At 36.4% G+C, this 27589-nt stretch overlaps 1 protein-coding gene across 2 annotated transcripts; it reads left to right on the plus strand.

Moving 5' to 3' along the window:
- The first annotated feature begins 829 nt into the window (after positions 1–829).
- Positions 830–20777, plus strand: LOC121413913 (TBC1 domain family member 15-like). 2 transcript variants are annotated; one of them, XM_041606920.1, is made up of 11 exons: positions 830–1399; positions 9413–9488; positions 11621–11745; positions 12333–12466; positions 14342–14454; positions 14931–14998; positions 15358–15570; positions 17096–17186; positions 17896–18044; positions 19148–19289; positions 20379–20777. In XM_041606920.1, exons 1-11 carry the CDS (start codon positions 1051–1053, stop codon positions 20488–20490), a joined length of 1572 nt encoding a protein of 523 aa, XP_041462854.1. In that variant the 5' UTR covers positions 830–1050; the 3' UTR covers positions 20491–20777. The 2 variants fall into 2 exon arrangements, with proteins under 2 accessions (XP_041462854.1, XP_041462861.1); XM_041606927.1 differs by having other exon boundaries at positions 831–1399; positions 15424–15570.
- The last annotated feature ends 6812 nt before the right edge of the window (positions 20778–27589 follow it).

Here is a 27589-nt window from a genome sequence, read left to right on the forward strand (position 1 = left end):
ATATGCATGTTTAGGTTTTTTCTTTTGAATCAATAAATTATTAACAATCTTCCTAAAAATATCTTCATCTGTGTGCACAGCATCATCAAACCAGCTAAGATAGATTCCATTCATGAGAGAATCATATTTTCTACGGTCCCTAATAGGAATGTCAAATTCGATAACCAAATCTTCAAATAATTTTGCATTACCAGCACCATCATATAATTGTAAGATAGAATAAATACCTTTCGCATACCATATTGGATAATAAAAATAAGACCTGTGCTTTAACCTCACATTCCTATTCCACCAAATAAATTCTTGTAAATGATATTGGCTGTAACCAAATTCATTAAGCATATTTTGCCTATACAGATACCAAGCTTTGATAGATTCTATCAGTTGACAATTTTTTAACTTAGACAAAACGATGTCTGGGGCATCTGTCCTAAAAAGGGCTAAATTGTCTTCACAAAAATCAGATAAAATATTCAGTTCTATTACTTTCTAAGCACTCTTATAATTGTCATCCAGAAGTCTAGTAACCCAATACATTTTCTGAGCTTGTGCAAATACCAGAGGATTTATCATTCTCAACCCCCCTTCCTCACAGTCATTGCACAAAAAATGCTTCTTGACTCTGTCGTTTCCATTGCTCCAAATGAACTTAAACATCATGTTATTAAGTCTTTTAAAAGAGTGTTAGGCAGATTGATACACAGAACACTAAACATCAAGACTTCCCCAGTTGTTGTATCTGCAGATACAACAACTGGGGAAGTCTTGATGTGTGGACTTACCGTACCGGTATCGGATGTTTTGTATCCTATACCTGTACTATCCGAGTATCCGAGTCATTTCTGCGAATTCTGCTAGCTCTGAGCACCTGACCCGAGATCTCCGACTCCGTCATGAAAAGAAAACAGGAAAACCAGAAATTAGCGACTTATGTAGACAGTTTATGATATGACTTGAACATAAGATTGGCCATAATTTGCTTATGTGCCCACTTTTCTCTTTCATGTGGATATTCCGTATTTTTGAGCCTTCAATCTATCCTTCTTCGTCATGTTCAAATCCAGCGACGGACTCTTTAAGGGGGTGAAGTTCAAACGTCCTGGGCCGACGGGGGCGGCGTCTTCAACGAGAGCAGAGGCCATATCCAGCTGGGAGAACGATTTGAGTGGGAGCGACGGTGAAGTCGCAGAAGCGATTCCCAGTTTTGTCACAAGAACTTGCAGTTATGATGAGAGTTTTGAACAAGTGTTGCCAGATCATTGGCAACCAGTGATCAGTATTGGCGAGGATGTAGAAAACACAAGAGGGCCTCCCCTTGATCGGGAAAGATTTGAACATTTTTTTGACAGCGAAGGTCGTTTGGTGGATGAGCATGGATTCAGGAAAGCTGTTTTTCGAGGTGATTTTTCACATTATGCTAAGAAATTTTCATGTTTAAGGATAATGTTTTCATGTACCTGTTGATTGTTAAACATGGTTTAAGGTAATCCAATGGCACTAGCCACTTTTGACATGACTAAAACCTCCGTTTGAGAACACTAGCTGTAGGGGCCTACCCCAGTTTTCTCAATCAATTCTCTTCTCCAAAAGAGTCCAAGTACAACTACCCCAGTTTTCTCAGTCAATTCTCTTCTCCAAAAGAGTCCAAGTACAACAAACCCTACTGCCCCAAGTAAGTATCAAAACACCTGTTTCTTGACCTCGGTCTGAAGATAACACAACAGCCCCAGCGCGGTTCCGGCAAAGCATGCCGCCATTTTTTATTCACTTTCCTTATTTCGAGGTCGATTTTCTTTGTTCGAAATTGAAAATGGACTAACATTGAATTTCTGAATACAAGTCAATATGCCTTTGAAAACGTGATTGAATATTGAATACAATAATTTAATTCCGAAGGTCCTACTACAGGCAGAGAAGTCTTACGTAATAGCACAGCTGTTGTTTATCATTTCGTCCCTGGCTCAACGCTCATAATCTGGCCTGTGGAGGTGAAATTGAGACAGCGGGGATTACCTGGCCAAGCAGGATTGATCAGGCGGGTGTTTCATAAAGCTGTTTGTAATTAAGAGCGACTGGTGATCCTGTCTTGTGGTAAATGGTACACACCATTGGCGATGATCACCAGTCATTTTTAAAGTCGCTCTTAACTTAGGAACAGCTTTATGAAACGGCCCCCAGGGCTTGGAAATGATTTCAAACACAATTTGGGGTCTAATACCGCAGTTTGCAATCTGAACTGCGGTCTTTCTCCAAACGGGGGTTTGACGTAATGATTGAGATTAAAAGACGGCCTACAAATTGTTGTAATACTAGTAGTACCTAGATCTATCTAACGTTAGTACTACAGCCTGTCGCCAAAGTTGTAGAATTTAGAAAATGATTGAAGTGGAATTTTAGAAAATGTTTTTTTAGCACATACACATGTTGGTAATAAAATGTGTTTGGCATTTCACATGTTCTTATTGATGCAAGATAAAATAGCAACATCCATAAATCTAAGTAAGCAAGATTTTAAGCCTCTGTAGGCCTAGTCAATTTACTGTTTTTAGGCTGACAGGATCAGATCCGATGATGTTTCTTTAAAAACAATGGAAGTGCAGGGAATGATTTTGCTTCATTTTACAACTTGCTATATATTCTACGTAGGAAGAAAGACTATGTATACACAAACATCCCAAAGTTGTTGAAATATTGTCTCTCAGTATTCTCATAACCAATATTGCTAATTAGATTTGAGTTGGTACATTTTTGTCTCACCTGCGAAGCAAAGTGAGACTATAGGCGCCGCTTTTCCGACGGCGGCGGCGGCGGCGTCAACATCAAATCTTAACCTGAGGTTAAGTTTTTGAAATGACGTCATAACTTAGAAAGTATATGGACCTAGTTAATAAAATTTGGCCATAAGGTTAATCAAGTATTACTGAACATCCTATTAGAGTTTCATGTCACATGAACAAGGTCAAAGGTCATTTAGGGTCAATGAACTTAGACCATGTTGGAGGAATCAACATCGAAATCTTAACCTGAGGTTAAGTTTTTGAAATGTCATCATAACTTAGAAAATATATGAACTTAGTTCATGAAACTTAGACATAAGGTTAATCAAGTATCACTGAACATCCTGCATGAGTTTCACGTCACATGACCAAGGTCAAAGGTCATGTAGGGTCAATGAACTTTGGCCGAATTGGGGATATCTGTTGAATTCCCATCATAACTTTGAAAGTTTATGGATCTGATTCATGAAACTTGGACATAATAGTAATCAAGCATCACTGAAAATTTTGTGCAAGTTTCAGGTCTCATGATTAAGGTCAAAGGTCATTTAGGGTCAATGAACTTTGGCCGAATCGGAGTATCTGTTGAATTACCATCATAACTTTGAAAGTTTATTGGTCTAGTTCATTAAACTTGGACATTAGAGTAATCAAGTATCACTGAACATCCTGTGCGCATTTCAGGTCACATGACCAAGGTCAAAGGTCAATGAACTTTGGCCGAATTGGGTGTATCTGTTGAATTACCATCATAACTTTGAAAGTTTATGGAGTAATCAAGTATCACTGAACATCCTGTTCGAGTTTCAGGTCACATGATCAAGGTCAAAGGTCATGTAAGGTCAATGAACTTTGGCAATGTTGGGGTTTTTTGTTAAATAACCATCATATCTCTGTAAGTTTGTTGGTCTAGTTCATAAAAAGTGGACATAAGAGTAACCATGTATCACTGAACATCTTGTGCGAGTTAGAGTAGTATTCAAAGTCAGCACTGCTGCTATATTGAACCGCGTGATGCAGGTGAGACGGCCAGAGGCATTCCACTTGTTATTCAGTTCAATTCATTTTATTTTTATGTAATATTTCAAAAACATTTTTAAAAATTGTCATCATACTCTTGAATCTTGATACATGATATACAGTACCTGTAAACTGAGTGTACAGGATATATAGTAGTCAGGGTGCTACATAAGCTCTTGCTCGATTGCCGGGGGCAAGTAAACGTTAGAGTCGGGCAAGTAGTTTTGGTCTTTACTTCAAAACACTTGCCCGACTCTAACTTTTATTGGGAAATTGGGAAAGCAAAATTCACACAGTAAAAAGCAAAAATTCTCACAGTAGAATGACCAAAATTAGGGTCGATATGATATGATATTGACCCTAATTTTGGTTATGGCAGGCAAGATAAAATCACTTTGAAAAAAGAAATGTAATATTTAGCAAGGTAGATCAGTTCATGTCAAAAGACAGAAAAAGGTCAATGGTTAGTAAATCTGCAAAACTTTCTTTTGAAGACATAAAACTTTTTTTTTATCAAGGATTTTTTAGGGCAAGTGAAATAGAGTTTTGGGCAAGTATATACCAACTATTTGAAAATTTACTGGCAAGTGCTTTTAAAAAGTTATGTAGCACCCTGCTAGTAGTGCATGAGAAAATCACACTTGGAAAACAAATTATCACAAAAAGAAAAGTATCAGAAACAAAAATACATGAAAGAGAAAAAAAACCCTCAACCCCTGATAACTTGTGGGTTTAAAACATGCCATGTTTAAGCACCCACAGCATGGCAGTGGACACACTGAATGAGGCAAGTAGCCACATTGCCAAAAGCAGTGGAACCATGCAAGTAATGCAACTATAGTCTTCTTCTTCTTCTCCGGGCTGTAAAGTACAGACTGCCGCTTGCAATGGCATATTATCGTACTAGTTGTGCTTGTCAAGTGCCCAGGTAAGTGCGAGTAAAAATCTCTACAAAACTATGTGCGGCTAAGAACAGAAGAGGCCTTTAACGAAGCCTCCTTTGCTGCACCTCCTGCGAGGAAGGTGCTGTGGACTATCTTTGCTGGGAGTGAGTTCCATATTCTGATAGCATCAGGAAAGAATGTCTTTTGATATATTTTTGTTCTGGCATATTGGATTTGAACTTATCAGGATTTCCAAGTGTACATTGTCCAGTTGATGGGATAAACTGGTCATACATGATGTCAATAAGCTTGTTGATGATGCAGTAGACCATGCTAGCTTGCTGTTGTGCCCTTCTTTCCTGAAGGGTAGGCTGCGTAGCCCACTGGAGTTGCTTTAGCATTTCTGATAGGCTGCTGACAGTACGTCGAAAGTCTCCTAAAGCAAAGCGGGCGTAACGACGTTGTACCAATTCCAGTTTTGAGTCCCTGTGGGTACTCCACCTCAACCATGCAAGTATAGTCCTTGTGGGCACACTAACGGAGAAGCTATATCATGCAAAGTAAAAGGGATGTCCACTACATGTCATAAACTTGGCTGTGGCAGAATCAGCATATGTACGTACCTGTGAGGGTCAGCCAAAAATTCAGTGAGAACAAAATATTTATTACAACTTATTCCAATATGGATCTCCAAAACCCCCACCAATAACCCCTCCCCCTCTCCCTTCCCCCGTCTCTACTACTATGAACCAACTACCAGTACATGTACATGTATTGTCATGAACCCCCAGGGTCCCTATCTCCCTGAGTGCTGGTCAATCACTAAACTACTGTACACCCTACTAATCAACTATTCTCTGTGCTTTAATTTAAACGTATTTTACACCCGTGTCAAGCACAAATGCAATGATGTCACAAAAAGACTCTCCCCGCACTCCATCACCCTGTGATTTTTTTTTTTAAAGATGAACAATGGTATTTCCTATCAGACTCCCTTTCATATGCTCAGAATTGGCTAGCAATCCTTGTTTGGTCTTCTTGGATGAAGTTTTAAACATTTTTAAGTAGATAAATGAGAGAAAAAATTGTTTGATTTAACTCTTCATGCGTTACGTTCGCAGTATTGCACATCCGTAGGCGTGTTTCGTTCCCATTTTTGCACAACCACGCATTTCCCATAGACGTCCCCTGTCCCATTGTTTTTTTGAACAATTGCATGCCCCGGTGCGTACCTAGCTACAATGTGTAGCTTGGCGTTTTTGTATACCGTATACCGATCGATCGCGCGTGCGACATTAGTTAAGCGTTTGACGGATTATCGCAGTTTACAAATTACAGAATCGTTGAGTTATCCCAAAAAATCAATACATCCTGATCACAGACAGGAAGTTCATTGAAAAAGGAGAGGAGAAAATCAATAAAACCCTCCTCACAAACAATACCATGGCTAGGCTTATTGTAAGAAGTCTGTAACTCATGGCACGAATGTGAATGAGAGGGTATTACTGCTAACATAACGCAACACACGGGAGGTTTACAGGTGAACGCGTGAAGAGTTAAAGAAAAATCTAGAACTTTATGAATTGGATTGAACCCCTGATTTACATGTACTGTGGAGAGACCTGAGGCCGTTTCATAAAGCTGTTCGTAAGTTAAGAGCAACTTTAAGAACGACTGGTGAACCTTTCTTACGCGCTTAACCATCGCCAATGAATATACCATTTTCCACAAGAAAGGATCACCAGTCGTTCTTAACTTGCGAACAGCTATATGAAACACCCACCTAATAAACCAAAATCTACAATGCATTCAAATATTTCTTTTTTCTAATCTGTTTTAAGGGACCCTGAGTTTCTTCTATAGAACATCACATGACCAGAAGCAGGGTGCTACATGCATGTAAGCACTTGCCGATTGCCCGCGGCAAGTAAAAGTCAGGCAAGTGTTTTGAAGAAAAGACTAAAACTACTTGCCCGAATTGGGCAAGCAAAATTCTCACAGTAGAATGACCATAATTAGGGTCGATGATATTGACCCTTATTTTGGTCATGGCAGGCAAGATAAAATCACTTTGGAAAAAGAAATGCAATAACAAGGTAAATCAGTTCATGTCAGAAGAGAGAAAAAAGGTCAATGGTTTATAAAACCACAAAACTTTCTTATGAAGAGGTGAAACTTTTTTTTTCAAGGATTTCTTTGTGCAAGTGAAATAGATTTTTGGGCAAGTATATTGCAACTATTTAAGAATTTACTTGCCAGACTGGGCAAGTGCTTCAAAAAAGTTATGTAGCACCCTGGTCCCTGCCAGAAGTGAGACATTTCATGAATTATATAATTTTTTTTTACTAAAACCATAAATGTCCCAATTACTGACATCACTGCATCTAATTACCTCAAATAGAATTAGTCAGTGAAATCACTGACTGTTTGCTTTGACACTCCCCTGATGAAGTTTATGTTGTTGTGTTTGTACATGGCCCCGTGTACACCAGTTTGATATGCCATGTATAAATGTACCAAAAGACAAAAAATACATGCAAGCCAATGGTAAGTCTTGGGGACCCATTTTATTTATTTGTACATTACCAATTCTATTTTAATAGCCTGATCACTCCTATTTTAATATAGTTTGCACTGTTTTCTATGATATGATTTTTCATTCTTATTGACAGAGCTCTTACATTTTCAAATTTTCAAAAGATTTATCCAAAATTGGGCTTAACTCTGGCCAAGTTATGATCATTGACTCCCCCCCCTTTAATCTAGTCTGCTATGCAGACTCTGAATGGCTCGTGAGGTGGGATCTGCTACTGGTTTGCGAAGCAAACCAGCCTGAAAGGGCGAGCGAAGCGACATCTGCAGCCTCAGTAGACCTAGTCTGCTATGCAGACTCCTTGAATCAGCTGTGGTACACACTGCAGATGTGGGTCTACATTTAATCCATGCCTGTTTTTGTCCAGCGTAGGCCTAAAATAGTTTATAGGTTACAAAATACAGTATGTATGTACCTGTATTTGAAATTGTATGTAGTAGCGGTAGAATGTTATATTGCACACTATGAAATCATTGCAAAATATGCATGAAATTATTGCACACTTTAAAATGCATCAATAATATAATAAATCAATCAATACACACTTGTGTGTATTGTCTCCATATTATTCATACTGATAATCGATATCATTTCCCGCCGAATAGGGCTACGGTATTAAAAGTAGAACATGTGTGGCATACATGTAACCTTGACACCACCCACATAAAGTGTGAATACATGCAGCAATTTCAAACTGAATACCAATTTACATTTCATAAACCTGTATACTACTAGCATGATTATTGAATTTATACCATGCTTTAAAGTTGAGTTCATCATTTGTCAACCTGATTGCTTACCAGAAGCTTCACAGGTACATAACATACAAACTGATTCCAAATACCTACATAATTATATACATTTTAGTAATTCATACAGGCTTCGCTCTTAAGTTTAACTTTTAACAAATCAAACATATTAATTCAGTGGTGTTCTTGACAGCACTATATCTTGCAAGAGACTTGACAGACATAACAAGCAAACTTGCAAACTGTATTAAATGTATTCCACTTACATCTAAATGTTCACACACTTAATAATTGTTTCTACATGTATATGGGGTAGAAATTGTTTCTATATGGGATTGAAATTGAAATTGAGAAATACATGTATAATTAGTAATCACACTCACTGAAGTGTATTTCATACAAAAAAATGATGATATATTTCTTTTGGTCAAAATATTTTTTTTTTGCAGAATTCCTGCACAGTTCTTGTGTTGATTGCTTGGTAGAAATTGCAATTTACCATAGCTTATAAATGTTTTTTTTTCCTATTTATAGTCATTCCCTCCCCCCCCGAAAACCGAGAATCCATTTGGCTATCCGCACTTCTACCGACATGAATCATGACCATGATTTATTGTAGATGGAATCGCGAGCCAAATTTCCATTTCATCATTCAGAAACTAAATTTCATTCATGGCTGAGATTACATCTCCCTCAACACATAGTGTACTGTAGGCCTAATTGTGTAAATGCGTAATGTGTATTTTTATGAATACTGATTCTCTAAATTTATGATGATGAATGAAACCAAAACTCCTGAATATAGTGTACATAAATAATATTGTGTATTGTTTTTCAGGGTGTTACCAAGGGGGGGGGGGCACCTACATGTATTGTTTATGACTTGTGAATTAAAGAGAAAGAGGGAGGGACTAGGAAAAAAGCGGGAACAAATGAAGAAGAGTGCAAGGAGAGCATAACTGAAATTTCTCTGGGGGGGAGGGTTCACTTCATAATACCCCTTTAACCAGGCTCATAATAATTTATCATGGTGATGATGATGGTGGTGTTGTTAAATACAGTGCACACACCATCCAAAGACGCTCATGGGCATGGCACTTTAATACCCAACAACAGTTTTTCTTTCTACAAGAAAAACACAAACTAAACAAACTCCACAAATAAACCCATACCACACAATATGAAAGGTACAATCATTACCGACTATTCAATTTTGCATGTCTCACATATTGGACAGTGCGTTGCCTAAGTTTTTGGTAAAGAATCGGTCCAAACAGTTTTCGAGGAGGTTCCTGTGACTTGAATACTGCATTTTTTGGTATTTAAAGAAATCAATTCGTCTCGTACTTTGATGGTGATATTCTTTCAATATTATTTCTCTTTTAATAGGTGGAATTGAGGAAGATGTGAGGAAAGATGCGTGGAAGTTCCTCTTTGGTTATTTTCCTTGCCAATCAACTAAAAGGTATGTAGAACCCAGGCTTCCACTCTTGTTTTCCCCTAGCACATTTCTCCTACGCAGTCCACTGTGCTGCCAAGTCTCCCTGATTTTTGTCTCGCCTGCGTAGCGGAGCGAGACATAGGTATCACTATTTCCGGCGGCGGCGTCGTCAACAATTGTGTTGTACACCCAATAACTTTCTATAGCTTCGAGGTGGGATCACCAAATTTATACCAGAGGTCCATCTCCTGAAGGCACAGGTCAAGTTCGAATATGAGTCAAATTTGAATAAGGTCAAAGGTCAATGAACTTTCCATGACTGGCACAATTGTGTTGTACACCCAATAACTTTCTATAGCTTTGAGGTGGGATCACCAAATTCATACCAGAGGTCCATCTCCTGAAGGCACAGGTCAAGTTTGAATATGAGTCAAATTTGAATAAGGTCAAAGGTCAATGAACTTTCCATAACTGGCACTGTGCTATGTTGTACACATAATAACTTTCTATATCTTCGAGGTGGGATCGCCAAATTCATACCAGAGGTCCATCTCCTGAAGGCACAGTTCAAGTTTGAATATGAGTCGAATTTGAATAAGGTCAAAGGTCAATGAACTTTCCATGACTGGCACTGTGCTGTGTTGTACACCCAATAACTTTCTATAGCTTCGAGGTGAGATCGCCAAATTCATAACAGAGATCCATCTCTTGAAGGTGCAGGTCAAGTTCAAATGTGAGCCGAATTTGAATAAGGTCAAAGGTCAATGAACTTTCCATGACTGGCACAGAAAGTTATATTTTGGTGAAAAACTGCAGATTCTCACATCTCACTAATCATTCATACATTGATTTCTTTCATTGGATTATGTGTAATAAAGAAAGATAACGTTTCTTCCTCAGTAAGTTCTCACAGTGAATATTAAAGTTGGAAGCTTAGCTACATGTATGATGACTCCAGTCAAATTTCTCCTGATAAAACCTTGTCGTCCATAAGCACCACTCCATTCAAACTTTTGTGAGGATCTGTACTGTCTTGTATCCTATATGTAGCCCAGCATCTCAACAGCACACATATCAGGGGTTTTTTTCGCCACACCAGGATTCACTTTGTCTCTTGTCTTCTTTATAAATGACAGGGATAAAGAATGTTCTAGGGTGTGTATCAAATTCAAAGATTTTCAAATATCACATGGAGGTGAAACTTCAAACCAATTGATTAACAAATGAACAAAAGTACAGTACCTAGCTCATGCCTGCAAAATATCATTTAAAGGACAAGTCCACCCCAACAAAAAGTTTATTTGAATAAAAGAGAAAAATCCAACAAGCATAGCACTGAAAATTCCATCAAAATTTGTTGTAAAACAAGAAAGTTACGATATTTTAAAGTTTCGCTTTGTTTCACAAAACCGTTATATGCACATCCTGGCTGGTATGCAAATTAGGAGACTATGATGTCATCCACTCACTATTTCTTTTCTATTTTATTATATGAAATATTCTAATTTTCTCCTCATTGTCAAGTGATACAATGAGTAATTCCTCCCTGGACAGGTAGAATTAGCATTGTTTAATACTATATTGTCCAGTCAAGTTGGTCCTTATTGTCAAATCTATAAAAAATGAAATATTGTCTAATTTAAACATTAAAAAACAAAAGAAATAGTGAGTGATGGACATCATCGACTGACTCACCTACATGTAGTTGTGCATACATGTGTCACGTTTTTTTCTTTTTTAAATACCGTATTAAAAAGCGAAACTTTAAAATGTCATAACTTTCTTATTTTACATCTGATTTTTATCAAATTTTCAGGGTTATGTTAGTTTGATTTTTCTCTGTTTATTCAAGTCAGCATTTTCCTGGGGTGGACTTGACCTTTAATAAAAGTGATAAAAATTGTAAACATGGTGGCAATGGAGTTATGCTCTGATGTTGAATAATGAATGAACAGAAACAAATTCTGCAGCTCATCACATTCACAGAGATTCAGTTCTCTTTTTGCCTCCCAGGCACAGGTGATGCCGTACAAAATTTTGAAATATTTAGTAATGAAATATTAACAATGTATGTTATTCAACATTGTGTCGGACATGAATAAAACAGTACTGCTGTGCACTTGTCTTACTCTTTCTCTATATCTTACACTAATCAGGGAACGAGAAGCTCTAGAGTTGGAGTTTGCATTTCGATATGAAGCCCTGAAGGCGCGCTGGAAGACGATCCTTGCCCATAGAGGGCTTACTACAGGGGAAGACGAGCAGCCAACCTCCCATTCAGGTGAGTAAGAATTACAAATAGAATGAATCATGTAAAAAAAAAACACATTTTTATTTTATTTTGAGGGGCTACTTTCACAACCTACTGCGTCAGTCCATGACATCGATATTAAGGTACAATGTTGCAGTGAGTGGAGATGTTGAAGAGCTCTTTTTTATTTTGCAAGGGGCTTTTGAGTATTTTTGGGTCTAAATTGTCCCTAGCTTACTATTTATTTACTTCCCTTGTCTGAATGGGGTTGGGGTATGAGATGATATAACTGGGGGAGTTTCAATTCATTGTGATTGAGTTATTTCAATTCTCATTAAAAATGAAAACCAAACAATATCAAAATTACAATACATGTACAATTCAGAGATCAACGTGACATCATAGTTTCAGTATTTTCAACTGTAATTATCTGATTGATTTTCGCTTAACTAATACCATTTTCTCCGAAGATCTCCATTTATTTTTACAATGTTCTAGGTGGACCTCCCCCTTTTTGTCTTGTTCCTCTAAGTAGGTGATATATTAGTTTTGTGTTTCTTGTCCAGGTAGACTTTTCGAATCAAGCTGAATTTATTAATTTTCAACACTTGTTTCAGATTCATCTTCTTGCAATGGAGCATCGTCGTCACCGTCTACCTCTTCATCATCCTCCTCATCAATCCAAAGACTTTGTGATGACGGTGATGATGAAATCCAACAGAAGCTTGGCTTTGCCAGATTTCAAGCCAAGGTATTGTAACCTACACTATAGAGCAGTGAATGATTTTTCTGATATCGAATTATGATTTTCTCCACATGTATCAATCCAAGAAATGAAATATCAGATTGCCAGATTTCAGGCGAAGGTATTGTAACCTATACTATAGAGCAAGGAATAATTTTTCTGATATCGAATTAGGATTTTCTCTACATGTATCATGACTGCTACACACATATTTTTTTTTTGTGTGTGACAATTAAACATATAGGACCAAATGGAATATAGTTGAAAGCTTTTTCTCTTACAACTAGAAATGGTCATCAAATTTGAGAAATAAAATTATTCCCTGCAGTGGTACAATGATGTCATATGGTAAGAATTATTTTATTTGTCTTTCAAATTGGCAACAATCATTGAGGTTTTGTTTGTTCCCAAACTTTGGAAAAAGTAAATATGAATGATAATAAACTTGTATGCAACAGTCCTGGGAAATGCCTTTAATTGTAGAGAGAGAAAAGCCGAAAGTTCATCTGATATTTCATTTATTGGATTGATTGGCTGTTATGATTGAAGCAAATAGTAATGGAACTTTCCGGGAGTACGCTGAGCTGATAACATATGATGTACATGTACAGTATATGTGGTTGATTGATTCCCCCGCCCCCCTGTGCAACCGATGTTGATTGCTACTGGCACTTCACTTGCACTTAAAAATCCATAACATACATGTAGTTGGACTTTGTGCTACCTTTTGTCCCAGGCCTCTCTTCATATTGACTTCTATTCAAATTGTAACTTTGTGTTGTACATATATTTATCCTTTTGTATGTATATGTTGATTGTACATTGATTGTCAGTCATGTCTCTGTTCTTTGATTCAAATGAATCAGTATTTCATATAAACTGTTTTTGTGTGAATACTCCTAACAAACATAAATAAAGTACACCCTCTGCATAATGAGGTCACCAAGTGGTTTAGAAAGAAATAGGAAATAATGAATTGGCTGTTAGTTTGTGCTTCTGATCTCAGAGACTGTTGAAAGACAATGCCAATTTAGGGTCTTTTTAATTCAATGGTCGTTCAGAAAGGTTTCTATTCTGTGGAATGGGGGCATTTGGTGCAAATAGTATGCACTTGTATTGCTTTTTCATGAAGAATGCTCTGTTATAAGACTCTACAATGCCACAGTCATACCAACGAAACTGACCCCAAACCGACTGATCGTGCGTCATCCACAACAACATAAATTCTTTGATCCGACTGGAGTCTATATCGTCAGTGTGACTGTAGCATACTGCTACATAGTCCAGATTGGAACTTGGTGTTTGGAAGTTTACTTTCCCAAAGCTAACATAGAGGGCACATGTCCCCCAATCTCTAATCAATCCACTCATCTTTGGGAGGGAAGATGAGTGGACTATCTGGACTAACTGCCACAGTTACATCAACCTGAAACCGAAAAAATGACTGATGGAATTGGAATAATGCAGTTGCTTTGATTATTAAAACTGGAGTCGATTTAGCCAGTATGGCTGTAGCGTAACCCCTGAAAGCTTGACTGAAGCTCACCAAGAAATTAGCTGATTGGATTGCTATATCCCAGACAGAGACTGCAGCTACATGTATATCTATGTAGTTACCTGGGGCTTAGAGTGATATGTCTGTTGCAGGAGATTGTGAAAAACGTTTGCAGCCAATTCATTGATTTCTTGACAAGTTGGTGTGTTCTCCTTTGTTTACAAAAGACATTATGCAAATTTCCTGTAGAAAAAATTATGACACGCATGGATTTCCATAGAGTTACGATTGATTGCATCAATCATAACTCTTTGTAAGATGGGGCCCTGATGTTGTAGTCAATGCCTTCATGTTTTCTGAAATGCCTTTGTTATTTCCCTCATCAGATTTATGCGAGTCGTCAGCCGCTAGACGAGAATGATCTTGATCAAATCAAGAAGAACCTCAGGATAATAGACAAAGACGTCCCAAGGACAGACAGAGATCTAGATTTCTTCAGGTACGTTACTACACACCAAGTCACAGTACACACAGTTGCTTTACCCGCATTCCCATTCGTTTTATCTGTGATGAATTGATCAAGAGATCATTTATAATATCCTCCACTCTGCATTCATATGAATAGCATTGAGCTTAAGTAAAACTCATGTTATGATAATGATAAGAACTCAGTTCTTGTATAGCGCATACGTCATAACGTCCCTATACACTTCCAAAGGACTTGGATATTATTACCCCGGCTGTAGCCCCGCAGCCTTTTACAGTGCGGTGGCATTTCAAGGAATAAATTCCTGCCAGGTACCCATTCATCTCACCTGGGTTGAGCCCATCACGATGGGGATGAATTTCTTGCTGAAGGATATTAAGCCATGGCTGGGATTTGAACCCATGACCCTCTGTTTCAAAGTCAGAAGACTAATCCAGTGGGCCACAACGCACGTTTTTCACTATTGATCCATTCTCTTTATTCATCAGGGGGCAGGGAAATCCAAACCTGGAAAAACTCAGGAATATTCTTGTTACCTTTGCAGTCTTTCATCCAAGTAAGTATCATTTGACTTTTAATGGGTACTTCATGCTGAAGATAATAATATCTGAATAAAAGAAGTGAAACTAAATGAGCAATGATAAATTTTTTTATCAAAATCGGATGAAGAAACCAAAGTTTAATATTGAGTTTTAAAGCTTATAGTTGTAAAACTGTATACCATCATGAATGTGCAGTAGGTCGGCTGTTGGTGTCATGCCCCCACTTACAGTTCCCATAGCTGTGACCTATGCCCAAGGTATGAACAATGTCCTCAAAATGATGCGTACCTTTTTATTTGTTCTAATAGCTGTGACCTATGCCCATGGTATGATCATGTCCTCAGAATGATGTGTATCTTTCTTGCTCTCATAGCTGTGACCTATGCCCAGGGTATGAACAATGTCCTCAGAATGATATGTATCATATTTCTTCTCATAGCTGTGACCTATGCCCAGGGTATGAATGATGTCCTCAGTAGGTTTCTGGTTGTCATGGAGAACGAGACAGAGGCATACTGGTGTTTCACTCTCTACCTGGAGAAGGTCGTAGATGACTTCCTCGAAACGGGCATGATCAAGAAACTAGGTATGAAAAACCTCCTTGGTGTACATTGTTAAAGGCTTTCTTGGGAAGTTAAATTATGTAAATACATTTCTTGCTCTCACCCAGTAAAATAGATCACATGTTCGATCTGAAAAATAAGTCAAGAGTTTCTGGCCTGCATCCAGTAGGTATTTTTTTAAATCACTTGTTCTTTTTCAATCTGAAAAATGAGAAAAAATGTTTCTGATTTATTTCTCAGATGGAAACGTGTCTACATTATCATGTGTGTCTTTAAGCCCTTCACACATTGAATAGCCAGCCTTTTTTTTCACTTCAAATAATCTTCACTTTGACATTGTCATGTTAATGGATGGGACTGACTCTCTTAAAGTGATTGGAAAAAGGTGATGATGCAGCCAAGAATTAGTGTATAATGTAAAAACCACCAAACATTTTATAACAACTCAATTCTGCTTTGAGTCGCAAACAATCATATCTGGAGCTTATCTTACAAAGAGTTGCTATTGATCTGATCGATTGCAACTATGGAGAGCCAGCAACATCAACATCTAAAATGCATGTTTGCTCAAAATATTTTCTAGAAATTATGTATATTCATGTGTTCATTGTTTTCTTGACAATTTAGTATGCTTCTATTTGAAGAGTTTAGTTGCAAAAGGGGTCAGGTCCACCTTGGACCATTCCGAAAAAAACATTGTTTTTTATTCTCACTTATTGCAATATTCTTATGAGAAACTAAATTTTCATGATGTACTACCATATCATGTGAACATAAAATTGGGTATTAAAGAAATCTACCTGTTTTCAATTTTTTTTATATATTTAATTTATCATTGTGGACCTAACCCCTTTTGCAAGTTAACTGAAATGAATCCAATCTCTTTTGATTAAAAAAGCGATTTTCTTTGCCTCTTTCATTCACGTTTTCATTCGAATTTCAAATTTTCTTTGGTATCATCAGAGTGACTAAATATTTGAGATTTAGAGACAGAAAACAATAAAATGTATGAAAACGGGACCTAATCACTTTTGACAAATGAGTTCTTCAGAAGAGTTTTGTTGCAAAAGGGGTTAGGTCCACTCGAAGAAAATAATTTTTTAAATTTTCCCATATTGCCGTATTCTTATGCAAAATTGAATTTTCATGATACCCTACAATGAGAACATAAAATTGGGTATAAAATAAATATACCTGTCTTCATATTTTCTAAGATATTCTTTAAAAACCCATCTGTGTGGACCTAACCCCCTTTTCAACACTTTTTAATACTTTTTAATAGGAATGTCAGGTTTTCTTTGGTATCATCTTCTAGAGCTACTAAAAATCTATACATTGAGACTTAAAAATCAAATTTGATGAAAAATGGACCTAGCCCATTTTGCAAGTGAGCTCTTCATTTGTTTTCAAAGGGCATTGAGCAAATTTTTGAAAGAAAAAAAAAATTATGACATTGATGGATTTCCATAGAGTTGCAATTGATGGGATGAATCTCAACTCGTGTAAGACGGGGCCCTGTTCTTTTCTCTATAATGATTTGATTTACAGAATCCCTTAAGAGATTACTAGAAGAGATTGATGAGCCACTGCTGAAACACCTCTCACAGTGTGACATGGGAGATCTCATGTTCTGTCATAGGTAATTATACCACCCATATTTTGAACTCGAGATAAATCCAACTCTGTTCTGAAGTTGGGATTTAACTATGGATAGCCAATGTTGACACAAATCTTTTAACAATGCATATTCAATTTACCAGCGTATATGTCACTCAGATCATTTATAACTGTCTAGCGAATGCAGATTTAGCTATCATTAAAGCATGAGGACAAAAAAAAGTATATATATATCATTTAAATTCAGCTTGCCATAATTTTAGCACAGATTTAAGCCAAGGACTTAGTTGAATTTGACTTTAGAATATGGGTAAACTAGCATTTATCCCAAACTTCAATCCAAAATTTGTGATTCATTCTACATGGATGATCAATGTTGTAATCATGAGAGGCTTGTGCGCTGACTACTCTTCCTAAAAACAGATAGGACTGGATTTGACTGAGAAAAGAAATATATTGTGTTATGTGTTTAATAAGACCTGTGTATTATTTGTAGTATTCTTATTATTAACTTTGAGATGAGTTGGAATTATGGTGCTAAAAACTTGAGGATTGTTTCATGAATCATCTTTTCAGTGGTTTTCACTGACAGATATGCCTTGAGCCAATCAGATGCAAGGATTTCAGTAGCTTCTAACATAGTCAGTAGAAATCAATGACTAACAAATCTCTCCATATTCTCTTTACAATGTTTAACAAAGAATTCAAAAATTGGTGTTTGTTGTTAATAGATGGCTGCTGTTATGTTTCAAGCGTGAGTTTGAGTTCAGTCAGTGTCTGAGGATCTTTGAAATAATCAGCAGTGATCATCTAGAGCTGTGTTCTCTGGATGCAGAGAGAGAGCGAGACAAGGAGAGAGCAAGGGAATTCCAGAAAACAGGTAAACATCGCACAAATGCTGAGCATAAAAAGAGAAAATTCCAAAAAACAACACTTAAAATTTCATCAAAATCACATGTAAAATAAGAAAGTTATGACATTTTAAAGTTTCACTTAATTTCACAAAACAGATATTTGCACATCGTGACTGGTATGCAAATGAGGAGACTATGACGTCATCCACTTACTATTTCTTTTGTATTTTATTATATAAAATATGAAATATTCTAATTTTCTCCTTATTGTCAAGTGATACAATGATTAATTCATCCCTGAACATGTGGAATTAGCATTGTTTAATGCTATATGGTTCAGTCAATTTGGTCCTTATTGTCAAATCTTTAAAACTAAAGCTTGGGTAATAATAATACCAGGGCCTGCTGGGAGAACAGTTTTTGGAACTGAAGTGGCTTCCCTGGGTAAATATACCATTATTATTATTATAAAAAATTAAATATTGTATATTTCAAACAATAAAATATAAAAGAAATAGTGAGTGATGGACATCATCGACGGACTCACCTAGTTGTGCATATAACTGTTTTATGAAAAAATAAGCGAAACTTGTCATAACTTTCTTATTTTACATCCGATTTTGGTGAAATTTTCAGTGTTATGCTATTTTGATATTTCTCTATTTATTCAAATCAACATTTTTCTGGGGTGGACTTGACCTTTAAGCATTCATAGCAAGTCCAAGATGAGACCTCCAAGTTTAAGAGCCACAATTTGTTGCCAGGCATGGTATTTGTGATGGCTTGGATTCCATTTCAATGATGAAACTTGATACAGAAGAGATGCTCCAAATGTTGTGCAGAAAGTGCATACATTGTGTGTAGGCTAGCCAGGATCTTATGATGGGGTGAAGAATGTATAAAGCACCTACGGGTAGTGTGTTGGTGTATCAAGCTCTATAGAATATATATATAATATTTTTATTATTGTTATCATCACCATCATCATCATCATTAATTTTTTATAACTATTAGTATTATTCTCTTGTTGATATGATTATTATTGTTGTGGTTATTTTTATTATTATTGTTATTATTCTTATAATTTTTATTATTATTGTTATTATTATCATTAATTTTGATTTTGCAGACGGTGTGAGTAGATCAGCACCGGGATCGATATCCACTGAATACACCTTTGAGCTCTTTGTTTGTGTGACGATCCTCCATGAGTACAGGAACCAACTTAGGCAGTGTGATGATGCAGCAAGCATCTTTCAAATGGTCAATGGGTGAGTCATGGCTAGATTATAGGTGACACGACCTTTGCTCCTGCGACATTTGCTTTGGTCTTAATATCTCGGAGGGCAGAGGGTTAGAGCTAACATTTTAATAGATTTTTTGGTTCAGAATAATGTAAAGATTAAGATTAGGGCTTACATATTTTTGGAGGTTAGGCCTTATGTCTGGTTTAATGTGCAGATTTTACATAGAGCTAAATTGTGTAGATAAAATTGGAAGAGTTTCTGGTTCAGAATAATGTAAAGATTAAGATTAAGGCTTACATAGTTTTGGAGGTTAGGCCTTATGTTTGGTGTAACGTGCAGATTTTACATAGAGCTAAATTGTATAGATAAAATTGGAAGAGTTTTTGGTTCAGAATAATTTAATGATTAAGAACAGGGCTTAAATAGTTTTTGAGGTTAGGTCTTATGTTTGCTTAACGTTCAGATTTTACATCGGAGCAATCGTCGCCAGAGCAAAGGTCATGGAAACCAGATTACAAGGGTATGAAGGGGGCCCATGACTGCGTTCGTAAGATTTAACCTTTTTTTTCAATTCTACAAAAATTTCAGTTAGTATTGTTCCTTATATTTCTCAAGAGTAAGTGCAACTTACAGGGATGTGAGAGTTCAGATTTTTATCTGATTTCAGATTTTTTTGTTTCAATTTCAGCTTATATTTGGCTTTCCTCTGTACAAAAAGTATGGGAGCTCTTTCTATTTCAGACTTTTGCAATACTCTTCAGCTTTTTTCAGGTCTTTTTATTTGTGACCACTCACACCTCTGAACTTAGATCATATCAGTTTGAGAAAGATGTAAATTTCTCACGAAAAACCACGAAAAAAAAATTGGTGGCCCATGTCTAGGAGGAGAATGAGGTTATCTTGGCTTTATTCAGCTCTTTTCTTGAAAAGAGGAAGATGGTGATAACCAATCAATTGACTGCAATGATCTTGCAGTAATGGTTGTGATGGTGAATATTTCTGATGTTGAAGAGAAGAGGAAGGGGACTGGTTACATCAAAAAAGATGTTTCATTTCTTGATTCATAAGATATTAGCTATTCAATATTTCTTTCTTCTCTCTACATGTATCTAGATTGGCCCAGAAATTAGACCTTGTCGATGTCCTTGCAAAGGCAGAGAGTCTTCTCTTAAGTTACTGCCGGAAGTCGGTTTCATCTGAAAGTACTTTTGCGCTTATCGAATGAAAAGTTGCAAGCCTATCAACTCACACAATACAGCTGACAAAACAGGCCTTGTTATAGCGTATCATGTTTGACTGAAATACTGCTAGTACATGTATTATCACCCAGAGTGTGCATGTATCATTGGTAAATTTATAATTGGTCTACACTGGATTTTGTCTCAACTGCATAGCAGAGTGAGACGATAGGTGCCGCTTTTTCGACAGCGGCGTCAGCACCAAATCTTAACCGAAGGTTAAGTTTTTGAAATGTCATCATAACTTAGAAAATATATGGACCTAGTTCATGAAACTTAGTTGTACGGTTGATGAAGTATTACTGAACATCCTGTTGAGTTTCAAGTCACATGACCGTTGTCAAAGGTCATTTAGGGTCAATGAACTTTGGCCAAGTTGGGGGTATCTGTTGAATTACTATCATAACTTTGAAAGTTTATGGATCTGATTCACGAAACTTGAAAAAAGAGTAATCAAGTATCACTGAACATCTTTAGCAAGTTTCGGGTCACATGATAAAGTTCAAAGTTCATTTAAGGTCAGTGAACTTGAGCCAAGTTGGGGGTATTTGTTGAATTACCTTCATAACTTTGAAAGTTATAGTCTAGTTCATAAAACTTAGACATAAGTCTAGTTCATAAAACTAAGACATAAGAGTAATCAAGTATCACTGAACATCCTGTGCGAATTTCAGGTCACATGACCAAGGTCAAAGGTCAATGAACTTTGGCCAATTTGGGGGTATTTGTTGAATTACCATCATAACTTTGAAAATTTATGGATCTACTTCATGAAACTTTGACAGAAGAGTAATCAAGTATCACTGAACATCCTGTGCAGGTTTCAGGTCACATGACCACAGTCAAAGGTCAGTTAACTTTGGCCATTTTGGAGATAATTATTAGATTGCTGTCATAACTTTCAAAGATTATAGATTTAGTTTATAAAATGTGGATATAGGGGTAATCAAGTATCACTGACAAGTCTGAGGTCACATGATCAAGGTCAAATGTCATTTATTGTCAATGAACGTAGTATTGTATCATTGCATGAATGGTGTTTTTTGTGTTTAATTATTTTATGGTAGTTTTCAAAGTCAGCACTGCTGCTGTATTGAATGGCGTGAGTTCACCCTGAAGAAAGGTCTATTGTAAAAATAGCAGAAAAAGGATAAAGAATATTGGTGAAGGTATGAGGAAAATCCGTTAAAGATTAAGAAAGTTATTATAAATGTACATTTTTGATTTGTGACATCATAAACGAGCAGGTGCCATGTAATATGAAATCCATGAGTTTTATTTTCTAATGGTTCCTGATGATTTTTTTTTCATGATCAGGTGTGTAATGATTTGTCTATTGATATGCAAAAGTTACAGTACAAACCATTTTCAATTTTCTGAGAAAATGATGTTTCATTGAATTTTTATCATTCACTATGTACATGTATATGACATCACAAATCAAATAATTAAAATTCTAATATTGTTTTTATTCTTTGATGGATTTATCTCAAACATTAAGCAATATTTTCAATTATTTTTTCTGCTATAATTTATACAATAAAGATTTTGTCAGGGTAAAGTTCCCCTTTAATGTTTACTCGGTCTGATACTACTTACTTATATGGTGAGATGAACTGTTTATGAAACAATTTTTCATTTGTGTCATCAAGTGCAAAATAAATAATGGAAAGTAGACCCAACTTGACATTAGACTAAATGAGAATAAGAAAGTGTATTGTAGACCAAATGACAAATACCGTGTTGAGTTAAACCGCTAGACTACTATTGTGGAACTTGAAATGTAGCAAACAGTAGCTACGAGCATACCAATCATGCCATCTCTCGTTATTAATATTGAGAAATTGAATTTCTGTACAAAAAGATACACATTTTGCTAGCCATTCTATTTTAATTCATTAATTTTTGTCTTGTGGGTTCCACTCATACCCACATCTTTGCAGTGTGCGTGAAATGCTGCCATCTGTTGTTGGTTATTGAACTTGTCGCAAAAAATGAAATTCATTTCATAAATATGATACATGTATCTTCTTACAAATCAGTCTATTTTGTACCTCAATTTTTAGATGAATTTTGAATGATATCATTTTTCCCTTCATTTTTCATATAACCTATGATATATTGTTAACAGTACTTGCATTACAACTTAAAAATTATCCATGTCATTTGTGTGTGATTAAGAATATAATAATTTCAGCCTTCATAAGTTAGGGTACATGTGTACTTTCCATTTTATATCCAAAGATGTGGAATCAGCATGGTAGCAAGTATTTACAATTTTTGCTTGGAATCGATATATATTTAAAACAATAAGAATATCTTATTCTTGTATATGTCAATATTTTCAAAACTCCTTTCGTGGAATTATAGAATATGTAGCATGCAGGAATTGGGCTAACCTTTAGGATGTCATCATGAACGTCAAATAAATGCACATGAATATTGACAAAGATAGGACAGTTGAAGCAATACCAGTACTCTCATTCGCCCTGTTTTCTATATCTGATTGTGCCTTTTGTTTATCTTTGAATCACCCAAAGTCTTTTAAACATTCTTCCATATCTTCTCCTTGTATGTTACTGTAAGGGATTTTTTTATTCGCTCGTCCACAGGTGGACTGGTATACTGTTTCATAATATCCTGTTTTGTGTAGACGATGTATACATTGGGCGATTTCAAGTCTGGTGTTGGCCTTGGTGTTGAAATTTGGATTGCTTCCCCTAGCTCCAAAACTTATTCAGAGTTTGTAAAACTGATCCAGATCACATTTCTGACATCTCAACAACTAGTGACTTTTCGGGGCCATCTTCATTTTATGTTTGGTGTTGTAATCATGTAAAATTTGACCGAACACCAACACCAAAAGGTCAACACTGAACTTGAAATCACCCATTGAAGCAATGCGAAACACTGAGTGTGCCCACACTGGACTATTGGTGCTCGACACACTTGTGTCAACTGTTTTTGACAACATGGATTTCCCCTCAAATAACGTCATTCGCCAGGAGAGTGCAGTATAAAGAGCTTGTGCGTGCTCTTGTGTTTCCCGGTGCTTCCCTCCACGGCTCTGTATGCCGTTTACGTAAAGCAGACTAATGTGATGTACTTACTCTCATTCCAATAGTGAACAAACGATAGAAAAGTCCCTATGACCAGGTTTCTCTATGCTAACAGTAAAAAAAAAAGAAAATAAAGTGAGATCAAGATTGGTGTTGGTGTTTAGATGCACATATCAGAATGCCTCCTCTTGCTCCAGCACGTGATGAAAGTTGACAAAAACGATCCAAATTAAAATACTGATGGCGTAGCATTGATTGAGATTCTTTCCAGGACCAGCTTTACCTAGAGTTTGACGTTGTGCTAATGAACGATAATTGGCCCAACACCAACTCTACCTAAAGATTAACACCAAACCCATGATCACAATGCGAAACACGTTCATGATAGAACTGTTTAGGAATTCTTGGGTGTTTGTGTGTAATACACAAAAAATGTATGTTTATGTGTAGACATGTACATGGACTATCGACCACGGAATGAAGTGTACTATATCAGTCGATTGGAGCGACAGTAATATTGAGTCAAATTTTTGTACATTGCCATTCATTATTTGAAAAAAAATATATTTATACTGTGGTATAGCGTTAATAGTAAAATTGGCATCCATATTCCCAAGGGCATTAAAACTTAAAAGTTAATATACAATTTATTTTTAAGAAACTAATGTGACATGATTACTATTCTATACTTGGCATCTGATTGGGATTTTTCATAAAGCTGGGTAAAAAGTTTTAGAGGACTACATTTAGATGATAGAAAGTTCAATTGGGTTCAACCGCTGTGATTAAACTACCGGTACATACAATGTGAATGTGTTTGTAATTCAAACTTTCCTGTAATTGATCATATTATTTTCATTTTAAGTATTTTATAGATTTTTCATCAAATGTACTCCAAGTCAGATCATGGTGCAGAAAATTTGTGCAATATTTATGACAAATGAATTTACTTTGTTAACTTGAGATTTACTTGGTAATAATCAAATAATCTTCCACTAATTTGCATTTCAAGTGCCTGTGTTCAAATGTATTACATTAGATTTTATATATTGTAATTTGTATTAATTTTTGCTTTTATCACTTTCTGTTCTCTTTTGTATATGTGAAGCTTTATCATATTCACCTGCTCATCTCAATTTCTTTGAAATATGATGAATATGACATGAAAAATTTTCTGGCCTTAACAAGGAATATGCTTTCTTAACAGTTTAAAATTTTCATGTCCATTATGGTATAATTTCCCTTTCTCTTCTTTCTATTGGAATTGGTTCCGAAAGGTAAATGTAAAGCTCAAATATGAAAAGACATCAGTACACACAGACTACGGCTATAAAACAATGTTTGTTTAATGTAAATTCAATTTTGGAGGGAAAAATGTGCCGACATATCTGAATTTTCATACATTTTTAGGTAGAACATCATCTGTATATTTCATCTATATTGTAAGCAGAAGATACTTGTTTCTGGACATCTTTCAAATCTCCATAGATATATTAAAAAATATCATTTGGCAAACAATGTTTTAATGACTAAATTGTCCACTTGTGACAGCATCTAAATGTGGGATTGAAATTTGATTATAAAAATGCTCATTGCAAATACCCTAGATCCCCTAACTACCTATCAGTAGGGGGCAAATTTTCAGAGAAAAGGTAACAATAATCTACAAAAATGTAGAACCGTGTTTTATGGATTTCTTTTGAAAAACTGATACAACCTACAATGCCATATGGAAGTACCCCCCCCCCATTCTTTCTCGTTGAGTTCATAGCAATTACAGTGACTATTCAGTGACTTGGTAAAATGAGAAGTGGAAAAGCAGACGGTTACAAACTTGTATAGAAGATGATTTTTAATCAACCATTATGTTGTAAGAGAGTGTATACATTATTTGTCAGAGATATATATTTTAAAGCCAAATTTCACCATCTTGTGTATGCTAATTAAATGTTTTTTGTTTATTACCTGTATAGATCATTGCTTGTACCTTCTGATTGTATGTACTCATGTATTCCCTCCCCCTCCATGACCAAAAGGCAAGATTGACATTTAGGTGTATTGAGATATCGAGGAAAATGTGTTATTAAAGCGACTGTACATTGACAATTCATGGGGAAATCAAGGCTAATCTACGAACAGAGAAGGGATTCAAGTCTTTTACTCGGCTGCATGCCTGGGGATGTTATGTAATAGACGCCGGCATGTCTGGGAGGTCTAATCTTAGGAGAGCAATAGTAGACTAACCAACCAGGAGTAAACCGTGTTTTCAATTTGAAACGTGTTAACTCCACAGAGGTTATTTATTTTGGTTTCGCAATCAAGAGACCTGCTAAGAGTCTAGGAATTGGGATTGTTGGAAATTAGAACTTCGACGACCCGAAGTAAATAATCATCACAAGTTCGGTCAAATTCGTGCTGTCCAAACTTTTATCACATTAGTCCGACGGGAGCTCATGATGGACAGATTATATTGTGCAAATTTCATATCGATTCAATTTCCCCATGATTTGTCAATTGCCGGGTGCTTAAACATGATGTTGATGGTACATGTCCTTTTAACATTTTGATGTTGAACATATTATACTTAGTCCCCTTTGTATACAGCAATATAACTCAATTTTGAGGATTTATACCTTTTTGGAGGGGGCAGTATTAATGTTAAGCACTAGATGAAGTTTGAATGAGAGTATAGCAGGCCATTCATGCCAGAACCTGAGAGGGTGTTTGACAATTGAGTTTGCTGCAGCTTGAATGAAAGTATGGCAGGTTCATTCAGGCAAAAAAAATTGTTGTTGGTATTGTGTATTTTTATAGTGCTTTGACAAGCTTGGGTACTTTGAACCAATTGCTGCTGAGGTGGACAGGATACATTATTTGTACAAGCACCATTTAACAACAGCAACCTTTTTGTCTGAAGTTGTTTTAACCAATGATTTTGATGTGAAGTTTGAATGAATGTATGGAAAGACAAAAAATATTTTTCTCCAAGTCAGATGTTGTTTGAAGGTTTGCATGGTGGCATGTACAATTGCTGATGTGGTTTACGGTACACCATGTGGAGTGTTATAGAAACAGTGGATAGAAGAAGAGAAGAAGTGGATAGGCGAGAAAGTGGAGATTTGAGAGTAGAGTATTCTTTCTTGAAAATAGTCCTGAAAAGGACTGTAAACCAGAAGGAATGTTGAGTGAGAACAGCTTGAGTAGTAGAGCTGATGAGGAGATGCTGGCTTGAGTCGGCGAGTAGAGATGATGAGTAGTAGTAGAGACTCGACGTTTCGGACAGGTTGACTGTCCGTCTTCAGGAGTATACTCGCCGACTCAAGCCAGCGTCTCCTCATCAGCTCTACTACACAAGCTGTTCTCACTCAACATTCCTTCTGGTTTACAGTCCTTTTCAGGACTATTTTCAAGAAAGAATACTCTACTCTCAAATCTCCACTTTCTCACCTATCCACTTCTCTTCTTCTATCCACTGTTTCTATAACACTCCACATGGTGTACCGTAAACCACATCAGCAATTTTCTCCAAGTGTTGTGTATTTGGGAATTGCATACACATATTTTTACCCCCACCCACCAAAAAAAAAAAATTGAAAGGGGTGGGGAAAATCCTTTAATTCATTGAACTCTGAGAGTTTCTCAGAGTTTTCTTGTGGGTTTGTAATTTTTTTTCTTGAGGATTTGTATAGCGCACGTATCCACCTTGCTAGGTGCTCAAGGCGCTCCTATATTACCCCAGCTTAGCTAGTCTACCGATTCTGGTGTGCACAGCTTTTGAGGAATTACTTCCTGCCAGTACCTTTTTACCTCACCTGGGTCGAGTGCAGCACAGTGTGGAGAAATTTCTTGAAGGAAAACATGCCATGGCTAGGATTCAAACTCACGACCCTGTTTGAAAGATTAGGGTCGGAACCACTAGACCACTAGAATGCATATGAATGGAATCGTAATTACTATCTAAAGCCAACACAGGGTTTATCCTTTCCCTTTCTATTAGACCTTTAATTAGACAGGAAGAAATATCAGA

This window comes from Lytechinus variegatus, chromosome 1, assembly GCF_018143015.1.
Source record: "Lytechinus variegatus isolate NC3 chromosome 1, Lvar_3.0, whole genome shotgun sequence".
Lineage (NCBI taxonomy): Eukaryota > Metazoa > Echinodermata > Echinoidea > Temnopleuroida > Toxopneustidae > Lytechinus > Lytechinus variegatus.